This window comes from Sus scrofa, chromosome 14 (genome assembly GCF_054392235.1).
Source record: "Sus scrofa isolate SSC_HxYL_T2T_F1_AM1 chromosome 14, Sscrofa_HxYL_maternal_Yorkshire_Landrace_v2.0, whole genome shotgun sequence".
NCBI classification, from domain to species: domain Eukaryota; kingdom Metazoa; phylum Chordata; class Mammalia; order Artiodactyla; family Suidae; genus Sus; species Sus scrofa.
In genome coordinates, this window is record NC_139396.1 from 118551548 (window position 1) to 118564563 (window position 13016).

At 32.0% G+C, this 13016-nt stretch overlaps 1 protein-coding gene across 31 annotated transcripts in view; it reads left to right on the plus strand.

Annotated features, from left to right (window-relative positions):
• PCDH15 (protocadherin related 15) overlaps nucleotides 1–13016 on the plus strand; it is a 1617506-nt gene that overhangs the window by 1595465 nt on the left and 9025 nt on the right. For 14 of the 31 annotated variants that reach the window (XR_014827612.1, XR_014827610.1, XR_014827606.1 and 11 more), the window contains one exon: nucleotides 215–367. Coding sequence is in view for 10 of the 31 variants with exons in the window: in XM_084996679.1 (XP_084852805.1) it covers nucleotides 215–367 (153 nt within the window). In the remaining 21 variants the exon portion in view is untranslated. Of the gene's footprint in view, nucleotides 1–214; nucleotides 372–2544; nucleotides 2880–4184; nucleotides 6390–10123; nucleotides 10143–11155; nucleotides 11195–13016 lie in introns of those variants that run through there. The other 17 variants (XR_014827605.1, XR_014827608.1, XR_014827596.1 and 14 more) reach the window with 4 other exon arrangements.

The following is a 13016-nucleotide window of genomic DNA, read 5'->3' on the forward strand; positions in this document are numbered from 1 at the left end:
AATATTTAAAAAAAAAAAAAAAAAGGAAGAGGTTACACTTAAAGGATGCTCTGTGGGATGCTTTTTTTAATTTTATCAGTTAATAGCTAAAATATTTGTGTAAAAGAATTAAATGGGTTCCTCTGATTACTGGACCTTATTATTAAAAGGTAGTCTATTCATAATTATATGATTTCTAAAATGAGTTTTGAAAAACCTCCTTACTTTACCAAAGACGCCAAGCTGAGTGCACCAAGACAGCGCGCATCCAGTCCGCCCTGCCTGCAGCTAAACCAGCAGCGCCTGCCCCGGCACCAGTGGCGATGCCTCCACCACCCCCGCCTCCTCCGGGTGCACATCTCTATGAAGAACTTGGGGATAGCACAATGTAAGTAGATCTTTTGGGACTTTTAGAAGTTAGTGGGTTTTCCAGGACGCTATGTGGTGAGTATTTCATTTCAATTATTTTATTTGATGTGGAAATACAGTTTACAGCCTACTTTGATTGTTACATTTTTCTAAACAGAATATTGTTAAGATGAGAACCTAAGAAAAGTTCAATTGAAAAGTAATAACCAAAAGACAAACAAACACAAGAACATTAAAAAAAAATTAGTGACAGGAAAAAAGTATTCAATTGGAGGAGACATTTGCAGATGAATAGCTTGAGTATTGTATTTTAATCACTAAACCTTCAGAATCAAGCAGACATTTTCCCCCAAATTAAAATTTGATTCTGAATTTCTCAAAAAAAAAAAAATGAGGAAAATAAAGCACAATCATAAAGCAGTAATTCCTGATTTGGTATCAAAAGCCAACTCCTATTTGGTAATCGAAAACCAATTCTATCATCTAAAAAGTTGACTTTTCTAGGATATTATTTTAAGATGTTATAACATAATTAAAATCTGAATGAAAATAAAGAATATTAAATATCCAACAAGAATATTAAATATCCAACCACTTAAGAATAGTCTTTTAATTATATTCCCCTCAAACAAGACTGCTGTGATAGCTTAATATTTCTCCTGTACTATTTGGAATCTTGAATTAATACTAAATTATCATTTTTGAAAAAGACTTTTAAAATTACTGTTAAAAGACTTCATAACTTTATAGTTTCTAAAATGATACTACTCTCAAAACCTGATTCCTTTTGGAGATATTTAACATGTCTATATTTTAAAAATTCAAGAGTAACTCTATTAAGACATGACATGAAAAACAAGGATATTATAAAATTTTGATTATGATTAAATTAAATCCATAAAAAATTTTATTAGTGAGAATTTGGTAGAACTGAGGGACTAAAACACATGCTGTGTGTTACATTTGTAGCATTTACTAGTAGGAATAAAGCAAGCCTCAAAAAATATGAAATATACTTTTTAGTGGGAAAACTATTTTTAAATATAAGTATGTATCAATGTTTACTGTATTAATACTGGTACATAAAGTTATATTGAAAATAGTTTTTAAAATGTAAAACTGATTTTAATATATATTTTAATGCTAAAATTGAATTTAAAATAACTTAATGGTAGACATGTTACTTCTAAAGCAATGTATAATACAGGATTCATGTTTTAAATATGTTTTTTTTTTCATAAGTTTAAGGTGATAGTCTTTTTTTGAATTATTGGTGAATGTAGGAATTGAGCCAATAAGATTTGATTCTCTTTTATTGTTAACCACCTTTAGCAAAAAATGTTTGAAACTAAAAAAGAGGATGTGTCAAGTTGAGTGTGTTTTGAAATGAGTGAGGGATATATATATTTATTTTTATTTAACAAAAGCAGGTATACTATAACACTATCTGGAACCAATATAGTTTAATGGTGATACTATTCAAATAGCAACACTTGGGGACTATTTTATTTGAAAAATTGTGGTACATAGAAGAATTCTAACATGTATTTATTAAAGTATTTTAAGTTCTTCACATTTAATTATCTTTAATAAATGTTTAACTTCTGTATTCAAAAACTTACCAGGATTCAAATCATAAATTACTAGAAAATAAGATAGCTCCAAAGAAATTATTAGATGTTTTTAGAAATCAAAGGTCATTTTTTTAAAAAATAGCTTCATAAGTAATTAATAACTTAATGTAGATTCAGTGATTACTCCGTCAGTCATCATAGTACTTCTATCTTCCTTCCAAATGTTATTTATATCTTCTTTATAAATCAACATGGACTAATTTTTTCAGTTAGGACATAGAAACAATTTCTTAGAATCTCATTTATAATTTGTTTTAGAACTGAAGTTATTGATGTTTAATAGAGGTGAATTTAACCTATGTATAGAAGATAGATAGTTAGGTGTAATTTTATGCACTAAGAAAACCAAATAAATGCCATGTGATTTTATCTTAAGCATTATTAAAATTATTCATATGAATAAATACAAATATAAAATACATGAATTTTCTTTTTTGAATATACATATGAAGTATTTAAAGCAAGTTCCTGTTAGTATTTTCATAGCCATCTCAAATTAACTATAGTTAAAACTTTTTTTTTTCTATCACATGTTTTCTCTTTCTCACCTGTGGATACATAGGCATAAGTAAGTAAATAATATCATTCTAATACAAAGGCATTAGAAAAAAAGATGCAATAGAATAGATTAATTGCTGTTTTGCTCCATATACAGTAATCTTCATCTTTTACTGTATAATAATTTACTTCTAAAAAGAAAGTTATATCTTCTACCCCCTTTTGCTATCTGGAAATTGCATGAGTTTAAACAAGTGTTCCTACTAATAGTACCTGTGTCTACCACAAGGAGTTTCAAAATTCTCCTTGTTTTTAATTTGTTAAAAACATGTATGGATATCTTTCAATCAAAAGTGATGTGGTGCATTGTATAGATAGTCCTTTCCAAGAAAAATAAAACCAATATATGTACACAGAAACAGATGCTATATAATGTCAGCCTTGATTTTTAAAAATGACTTTTCAAGGTTTTTAAAAGTAGTATCTGTTTGTTTAGTCCAAACTGTCTCCACTTTCTGAATTATTCAGGAGAGAATAATTCTCTACCTATGAGAATTCTCTTGCAGATTATATTTTTGCCAAATGACACAATAATAATTTTGGCTTTATATATTATTTTATTGCCTCACTTCTCATCCTTATTTTTCCATGTAGCTATTTAATTTTTATTCAAAATATGTCCCTTTTATTTTGTTTCTATATGTGGGTGAATATTAAACAATAACAAAAATAACTGTTACTCTGAGCTTGAGAGCAAAGTCTAATAGTGACCATTTAAGACCACAACTCCCCCTGTCTTTCTGGTGGAAGGGTCCCAAAGCTTTTATTAGAGACACTTATTTGTGCTCTTGACTTATTCAATTGTATTTAAGACTTACAGCCACTATGACTCAGCATCCATATCTGAGGAAATATTTCAGTGATATCAAAACTGTTATATTAATATATCTTTTCATTAAAGTGAGTCTTGACTAAAATTTAATCCACACCATGTTCCAAAGAAACACCAATCGTCCCTCTTCTTATTTGTAATATTTATAGTGCTTTTAAATGATTAAGGATAAAACTGAAAAATGGAAGAAAACAATCTCTGTCATGATTCTTATATTCAGTTTCTCAATAGTAATTTTGAACTGTCATCTGTCCTTGGGGACTATAATTCTCTTAATCTGGAGACTAGAAAATTACTTGCAAACTTTATCTCAGACAGGAGAGTACTTTTAGCTCCAGGCCAGAATTACTTAGATGAGAGATAACGGGCAGTACTAAATTAGACACAGCTAAGGATCCTTTCCCCAAAACAGTCAGCTCTGAGCACCCTCAACCAAGGCAAACGATATGAAATCACTAGCCAACATGCTGGTCTGCAATTTGGACAATTGTGATTTATTCACTAGAGCGTACTGTTAAGTGTGGTCATGGAAACTTGGCTATATCAAACCAACTTAAAAAGTCAGTGTGAATATTGACACATTTTTTAAAAAAATGAGAATTTCTCATGCTACTAACAGCTCTCAAGCTTTTCCTGCTCTGCTTTTTTTTTTAGAACAGAAACATGAAAGTAATGCCTTGCTCCAATATATTATTAGTGTTATTTGGCCTTTTATATTTTGAAGTAGTAATGAGAACCATAAAAACATCTTTCTCATGAAAGCTATGTCACAACCTGTTTCCTTACATTTCATTATCTTCTTTTCTTTCAAGTCTTTTCCTTCTCTACCATTTCCAACAAAGCAGGGAAAATAAATCAGTCTCAGAAGACAGGAAACATCAACACTTTTCTTCCAATACTTTTGAGGCTCAGAAGCAGACTCATGTAGATGGATCTCTTGAGAACAGCTGGCCCAAGTCAGCAAGAGAATTCACACTGATGTCTGATGAGGACTCCTTAAGCACCCATAATACCTTTTATAAGGAATATACAGATCAAAGACCAACAAATTCAGGCTTTTCACTAAGAACAGATTTCGTACAGTCATTTTTACCCAAAACACAAGCCAAAAATGAATTTCTGAGAGGCCCAAGAGAAAAGATTCAGAGGATGTGGAATCGGCCAATTTGCTTACCTAGGAGGCCAATGTGGGAACTTCCCAATAGAACAGAAACTGTAGCTCTAAAGCAATGGCAAAGCACCAAGCAGAAAACTGAGAGTGAAGGCACTGAAACCAATCCAAACGAAAGAGGTGACAGTAGTCCCTTGCTAACAGTTGAAGATACAAATGTAGCAGAGAAAGAGCAAATAAGACAAAGTGAATCACTGATTGTACAAGGAACAGAACAGTCGCAATCTCTGTCTTCAGACTCTTCGCTTTCTTCTCCTTGGTCTTACCCCTCATTCTCCACTTTGCCAACTGTTTCAAGAACTGTGGAACTCAAATCAGAACCTAATGTCATCGTTTCTCCTGCTGATTGTTCCTTGGAACTTTCTCCTTCAATGCCTTGCATTTCAAATTCTGTGCTCTTTAGGAGAGAGACACCCACTTATATGATGACTCTCAGAAACAAAAGGAACACTTCAGAAAATCTTCCTCATCCACTAAAAATCTCTCCTCCTCCTCCTCCCTCATCTCCTCCTCCTTCTCCTCCTCCTTTCCCTCCTTCTCCTCCTCCTCCTGTTATCCCTACTCCTTTTGCTCTTTCCTGTCTTCCTCCTTCTCCTCCTTCTAATCCTCCTCCTCTTCCCCCTCCTCCACTTCTTCCACTTTCTGTTCCCCCTCCTTCTCCCTCTATTTTTTCTCCTCCACCTATTTTACCTTCACTTCCCTCTCTTCCTCCACCATCTCCTCCTCTTTCTTCCCCACTGCCTCTTTCAACTTCAGCTCTGTCCACCATGTGTGTGTGTACACCAGCTACTAAACACACTGTCAGTGTGACACCAGCCAAGGAAATGAAATCCACTACAGTACAGCTATCCACATCAACAACAATGTGTACTGCAAACCTTCGGAGGGAACCAAAAGGCATCCTCAAGCATATAAAAAACTTAGCAAAACTTGAACAGTCAGTAGCTAACATGTACAGTCAAATAGAAAAAAATAATCCACCAGCACCCCTCTCAAAACTTCAAATGAGTTGCCCTTCAGAGACAGCAAATATGGAAAAGACATCTGAACAAAACCAGGAGAAGTTGCACAATATTGTTGAGGGAATTGAAAAACCATCTCCCAGTCAGTCTACTTCACTGTAATGTTGCTTTTCCTGTCTTAACTGGACAACTCTTTTGTTGACCATAACCTTCGAGTGGAGGCAAAACTGAACACTAAAGAAGATTCTATTCTTTTACTCTATACTCAATGCTATACTGGTTTTACTCATTTTTTTAATTTAAAAGTTTTAATCTCATCATTACTAACTCATAGGTTTACATTAATTTTCTTAACTACGAAGTAGCATTATTTGTCTACATTTATTTAAAAAGTAAGTAATTTCCATCTATTTTTCAATGGGAATATATGGGCATGAAAGTTAAGATATCCAGTTTAAACCAATGGCTTGTTTATCATGTTAAGAAAGTTGCATATTTACCTTTTGATCATAGTTTTGTATGAGTGCTCCAGGAAAACAGCAGACTGTGATAGATAAGCTAAAAAAATGATATCATATGTCCTGTTATTTCCTTGAAGCCAATGTATCTGGTAAGAAGAAATACTAACAAAGTAAAATGTATCTAGAAATGTAGGAGATGACAGACATTATGGTATTCCAAAATAAATCTCAGGTGCTATAAGATATAGACATTTGTTTTCTTATAAGAACATTCTCTACTCTGGCTTGCTTTTATCTTACTAGTATGCTTATACATTTGATAAATCTTTTACTTTTTCAATTGCTGTCTTATTCTGTTATTTCTCATTGTGCTTTCTTTTCCCTTCTTTATAATGGAAATAAATCTTGAGTTGTTGACTTTTATAAGGCATTTCCTTGTTCCCACAGATGTTTAAAGTGCTCTTTAGTTTTGCTTGTCCACATTATTATATCATCTCCTTTACTATAATTTTATCATAGGAACCTCCTTCAAAAATAGTATTTTTCTCCAAGTTAATAAAGAAATTATAATCAGTTTCATCAAGAAGAGAAATACATGTCTACAAAGTTCTTTCTAGTATTTATTAGACTATTTCATTGTTGCTAATATGAATTTAGACTACTTCATTGTTGAAAGTTATATTTTCCAGTAAGTTTATCAATATTATCAGATATGCTTGTCTATTAAAATTTAGAAAAGTGCATTATCAGCTTTATTCCTAGTTATTTTTTTTTTTTTTGTCTTTTTTTGTTGTTGTTGTTGCTATTTCTTGGGCTGCTCCCACGGCATATGGAGGTTCCCAGGCTAGGGGTCGAATCGGAGCTGTAGCCGCCAGCCTACGCCAGAGCCACAGCAACGCAGGATCCGAGCCGCGTCTGCAACCTACACCACAGCTCACGGCAACGCCGGATCGTTAAGCCACTGAGCAAGGGCAGGGACCGAACCCGCAACCTCATGGTTCCTAGTCGGATTCGTTAACCACTGCGCCACGACGTGAACTCCACCTAGTTATTTTTAATTGCTATGGATAAATCATCCAACTTTAGCCTTAGTGTATAAATGAAATATAAAAAATTTAAATAGAAATCAAGAGGGAATATATCTGGTGAATTATTGCCAGTTTTATGTAGGTCTTTTTTTTTATCTTAGGCAAAAAGAATAAAAATCTATATTCTAGGCAGAAACTTCTGTAGTTGTAATTGTTCTTAAAGGCATCAGCTAAGTACCATCTTTGTATCTTAATGAAGGCTACACTTGACCATCAAGTAATTACTTTGTTTTTTTCCATCTCACACATGGAATAAATTTTATTTATAGGAAATCCCCACTTTGAATACAAATATAATTGTTTATTTTACTCTCCAGTTTTAATATTTTAGAAGATATAAGTCTGCACAGAGGAAAACAAAATTCCAAAATATAGGCAAAATCTTGATTGATAATGGCCATTGTAAGTATATTAACCTAGATTCAGAACCTACAATGCATCATTTCCATGGGTTATGTTTGACTCTTAGAGTATGTGACATTTCTTCAAATTTGATCTGGCATCCCTAACTAACAATAGCAAATTAAAAAAAATCTGTGAAGTTAATTATTTTCATTAGCTCCTCTACTCCAGATTCTTTTCATCCAAATCAAGAGTAATTTCTTTCTTGGGGTTCTTGAACATGATTTTTTTCTCTCTTTCACTGAAAAACTTCACTTGGAGTTTTTGTTGGCAGCTGGTCATATGCATGAGAACTTGTGCTATTTGGCGGACTCTGACAAGGTATTATTCAAATTGTGTAAGCCTTTAATATGTCTGGTGTTTTTTAAACTATTTTGTATCAACTTCCTGGAAATGTGAAAAAAATTATTGATAATTCCTTAGGATTCCTTGATAATGAAATATCTATAATTGCCAAAGAAATACAAGAAATCAAAATAACTTTATGCAGGTATGTATAGCCTTATTAAATTGTTACATTGTACTTTTTATAATATTTTTTAAATTTAAAAATTTATTAGTATTTTATACTTTTCAAATAAAACACTCATTCCTATAATCTAGTATTTTACTGACATTAAATTTGGAGATTCCCTTTGTCATAAAAATCAATTGAAACATCTTCTACATGAGACCTAAAAATATTCTTTGACTATACAAGCCAAAATATCATTCCTCTCCACAACCCCTAAGTCCTCATAGCCTGACAATCAACTTGTAAAAAAAAATTCTAAAAACAAAACAAAACAAAACGCTTTTCCTTCTTCATTTATCATGTTCCAATTAGTGCACAAGAAGTTATTATACCTTATTAAAAGACATAAACAGGTCACCATACATTTTCCTTATTGTTAAAAGTAAACAGCAATGCATACAAATGGCTTAAAATGAATAATTAATACACATTGGCTATAAACTAAAGATGTATCAGTATTATATGACTGGTTTTATAAAGATCAATAGGAAGTCATGTTAGTTGAAAGCACACAGATAATTATACATATTGATTCTGTTGTTTACCTTTTCTGAGTCACTTTTTGCTTTTGAACTAACATATACTATACAAATACCCAAATAAAAGGCAACAAAAATGTTAATGGAAATAGTATACTAGAACATCTAATGACATTTTATTTCCTACATTGACATCTACTGATATTTTATTTCTCATATTTATTAAAAATCTTGTTAATGAAAATAGGCAATTTAAATATCCTAGAAAATAAAATCTAGGTTTTATTGGACATTTTATATTATGTATAAAAGGCACATATACACATATTATGTATATGACTCAATAGTCATTTTTGAAACCTAAGTGTGTAAAACTCACTATAGGTATATTTCAAGTGTAGTCGTCCCTGCATAGCCACAGGGATAACCTTCAAGACCCTTAGTGGATGCCTGAAACTTCAAACAAACCCTATACATACACTTTTTTCCCCTCTACTAATGGATGGATAGTGTATACCATGTGGATATGCTGGACAAAGAGATGACTCACATTCTGGGTGGGACAGAGAGGGCAGTGTGAGATTTTATAATGCTACCCAGAATGAAGCACAATTTAAAACTAATTTTTTTCTGGAATTTTCCATTTAATATTCTTGGAGTGTGGTTGACTCTGGGTAACTGAAACCACAGATAAGGCAGGATGATTGTAATAAATTTCAAAGAGCTGTATATACATATAAGCATTATATTACTATTATTACCAACTGTTTCAGTTAATAATGATGCAGTCACTTAAATGCATTCAAATAAATGGACTTACCTTGTAAAGTCTGTGAAATATTTTAAATACATTTCCTACAGAGATTGTTTTGTTGGACTTCAAAAAAAATGTTCATTTCAGTCGTTTATTAATTTCATATAGCATGGTCAATAGCACCAGTTTAATACTTTGGGTCAAGTGTTTAATGAATACTAAATGAAAAAACTTTAATGATGTTCAACATTTAAAACATTCCACACTTTTTTCCCTTTCAAGTACAAATGTTTCACCACTTGTGTTCCATTTAACTTTATACATCGTTATGTAATATTGAATGTTTGGCTATTACATCTCAAAAGCTTTTCCACTTCATGTCTAATAACGTAATTGCCCTTTAAGGGCTAATCAATATTTTTCATTTATTATTTTTAGAACAAATTAACACAACAAAAAAATCTTACAAACATGTAGAATATGTTCTAGTCATAGAGATAATTCCTTGTCCTATACCGGATGTGTTTTTCATGTATGAAGCATATTTTTTTGCCAGTTGATGATCTTATATGTATCAAGACTTGTCTAGGACAGAGATGATGCAGAATATTTTTAATCCAATTGATCATAATAGGGTTAAAGTGTGTTATATACCACTGAGTTAAAAATAGATTGTGTATGGTTTGATGTTCATATGCAATGAGGGTCTGGGGTGATAATTGTTTTTAATAATGGAGGTGTGAAACCTTGATCCTCCAGTCTTGATACTGCTGAAAATTATATTTCTCACTGAGACAATTTTTAGTAAAATTTACTTTCTCAATTTTCCTCTAATTTTCTTAAAATGCCCTTATCTATAGTTCAATTTAATCTGAAAATCCAAGATGTTTAATACTGATTTCTTCATTTCTGCCTTGCAGGAGAGGTTATACATCAGAGGTAAGGGCTTTATGGTGTTATGTTACATCAAGCTTACTAGGAAAATATTTATGTTCTAGGCAGGACTGATTTGCAGTCTTTTAAAACTAGGGATTTTTCTCTATTTCAACAAAACTTATAAGTGTGATTTGCTATTTATTTTTTTGAATATTTGTTGTTTCTTTGTTTTAGTATTTTAAGTTATTATTCAATGGGTGAACAAAGAACAACTGCTCACCTTTTCAAAGATAAATTTATTTTTTCCTGAATTAGTTTTTACTTGATATTGGGACATTCCCCCTAATTTTTCTAAGGCTATGAACCTAATTTAGAAAATGTAGGATTATTTAACTTTTTTTTTATATATACCAGTCCAAGGCTCATTCCTACCATGTTAGAGCTTGAGCTTATAAAAAGTTAAAAGGAAAAAAAAATCAAACAATTAGAAAGCTCTGGCTTTTCTTTATGTTAATTTGACTCTCAGTCTATGGAAAAGATACTGGACACTCTCGCCAGTGGTATTTGGTGAACCACACTGTAAGAGATGCTATCAGTGAAGTCACTAAGATTTTAGTATATTTTAGCATATAGTTCCTCAGTCAAGAAAATGAAATAAGCATTGTCGCAGGTGCACTGTAGGTCACAGCTGTGGCTTAGATTCAGTCCCTGGCCCAGGAACTTCTATATGCCACAGGTGCCACCATGAAAAAAAAAAAAAAAGAAAAAAAAAAAGTATTGCACTAAGAAGCTTAAACCAAAAAAATTTTATAGATTTTTATTTACTAAGGTTATTAACTTTGATGTTAATTAAAATAATGATGAAATTTAAACACAATTCTTAGGTGTTTTTGTTCCAACATAAATGGTCAAAATATTATTTAATGCTATTGGAAGGTATCCCATGAACAATAAATCATATAGCAAGGTAACGAGTTTTAAGCCGTGGCCTTTTTTTCCCTTCTTTTCAGTCATAAGCTACCTTTTCCATCTGAATTATTTTCTAAACTTTTTTCTATTTTAATTTCCTTTGGCAGCAACAACAACTGCTGAGGCCTTCTCTTCTTAAACCAGAGGTATCAATTTTCTTTTCCTTTTCAACCTCACTGAGCCTTCACGATACTTCATGTGACTTTGAGGTCCATCTTACACGTGGGCAGAGTGGGTGGCCACCAACGTGGCATAGTTTTACAAGAGAGGAAAGAGGTGGTTGTAGAATTAAAAAAAAAAAAAAGAAGAAGAAGCAAAAAAATAAGCAAGCAAATCACTTCCATACTGCTTTCTGGTGCTGAAATTCTACATTTTTAGCTTCATTCTCTGGCAATTAGGTAAATAAGACCTTTACTTCTATTAAAACAAGAGATCTTTAAATGGAACAAATCATAAACTTGATAAGTCACTTGTCTTAGTGAATCTAGATTCACCAGAACTGTCCCTGACATCAAATTTAGGGGAGGCAAAGTCTGAAGAAAGAATGCTGATATCTGTACTGAAATAACAAAAGTAGAAATTGAGTTATGATAAAGACTTCGATCACTGAAATGCTATTTCAAAACACTGCCTTTGAGCACATCTATTTTAAAACACCTATGATGTTTTCTTCTGTAAGAAGAAAAAATATTTGGAGTTATAAAATAAAGGCATATCATTAATTTATTTATTGTTCTCACTTCCTAAATTAAAAAAACAAACTAATGTTAATTTAAAATACCTCTTTCCTTGTCAAATTTAGTATTGTATAAGCTCCACTTAAAATTTATTCCTTTTATTCCTCTCAACAACAAAATCGTAACTTTGCTGAAGTTAGGCATCTCGTGCTTAGAATTTACTCCCCCAAATCTATAGGTTGATTGGCAGGAATATTCAATTTTTATAAATTTTAGCAAAAATTTCCAGAGACATCTCCATAGATTGTTCAGATAACTCAGAGTTAAAATCCAAATGCCAATTACCAGATGTGAGATCTTAATCAAGATATGTACCCTCCTTAGCATTAACTTCATCATTTATATAACAGTTGCCACGATATTTCATATATAAGCTGAGCTCAGCAAGAACATACTGGGAAGAAATTCAAGTAAATAGCAGTCACTGTTGTTTTGTTTGCATCAGTATAAATGTTTATACTTTGTTCAGTAGGTTAATTCTATGTCTTTGTGTGGTCAGCAAAATTAATTTTTAAAAAATAATATTAAGCTTTTGATCTGCCCACAAAAGCACCTTTTAGGAATCTACTTAGCATGATTTCCTTAACTCTAGTATTTACTTGCTAAGGGGACGGCAATAGGGACTGTGTGGAACAGCAAGAAAGGCCAACATTTGTCTACTCAGGCCAACTTAGGGATCTTCATGGTCATCAAGTCCTTCCTGTTTTCTTGAAGATGATGCTCTGTTCTCCAGTAATGGATGGTATACCTATCTGGGAGGGACCCTTCTACCAGCTCCTATATCTCCCTATACAACTCAGACCACAGAATGACTGACTGAATCAATGACTGAGTTTTCTAGGTTACTTCCCACTTGCTTCAATCATATATATAATTTATATATATATATATATATATATATATATATATAATATAAGATAGATACATATTAAGTCATTTGATGCCAGATATATATTGTAGCTAGCAAGAGCTGAGTTTCACTCACCCTTCAGGGAAAAAAAAAAAGTGCATGTCTGTAAAGAAAACTATTTGTTTCTTTTAAAATCTGAAACCTAACCAGTTGCATTATGTTCCCATACATATATATTTTATTACTTGCAAGAAGTTATTAAAATTCAACTCTTTAAAACCATTTCTTTTTGTTGTAAGAACACATAATTTGAGATCTTTCCTCCTAACAAGTTTATGTGTGTAATATAGTATTTTAACTTTAAGTGTAATGCTGTAGAGC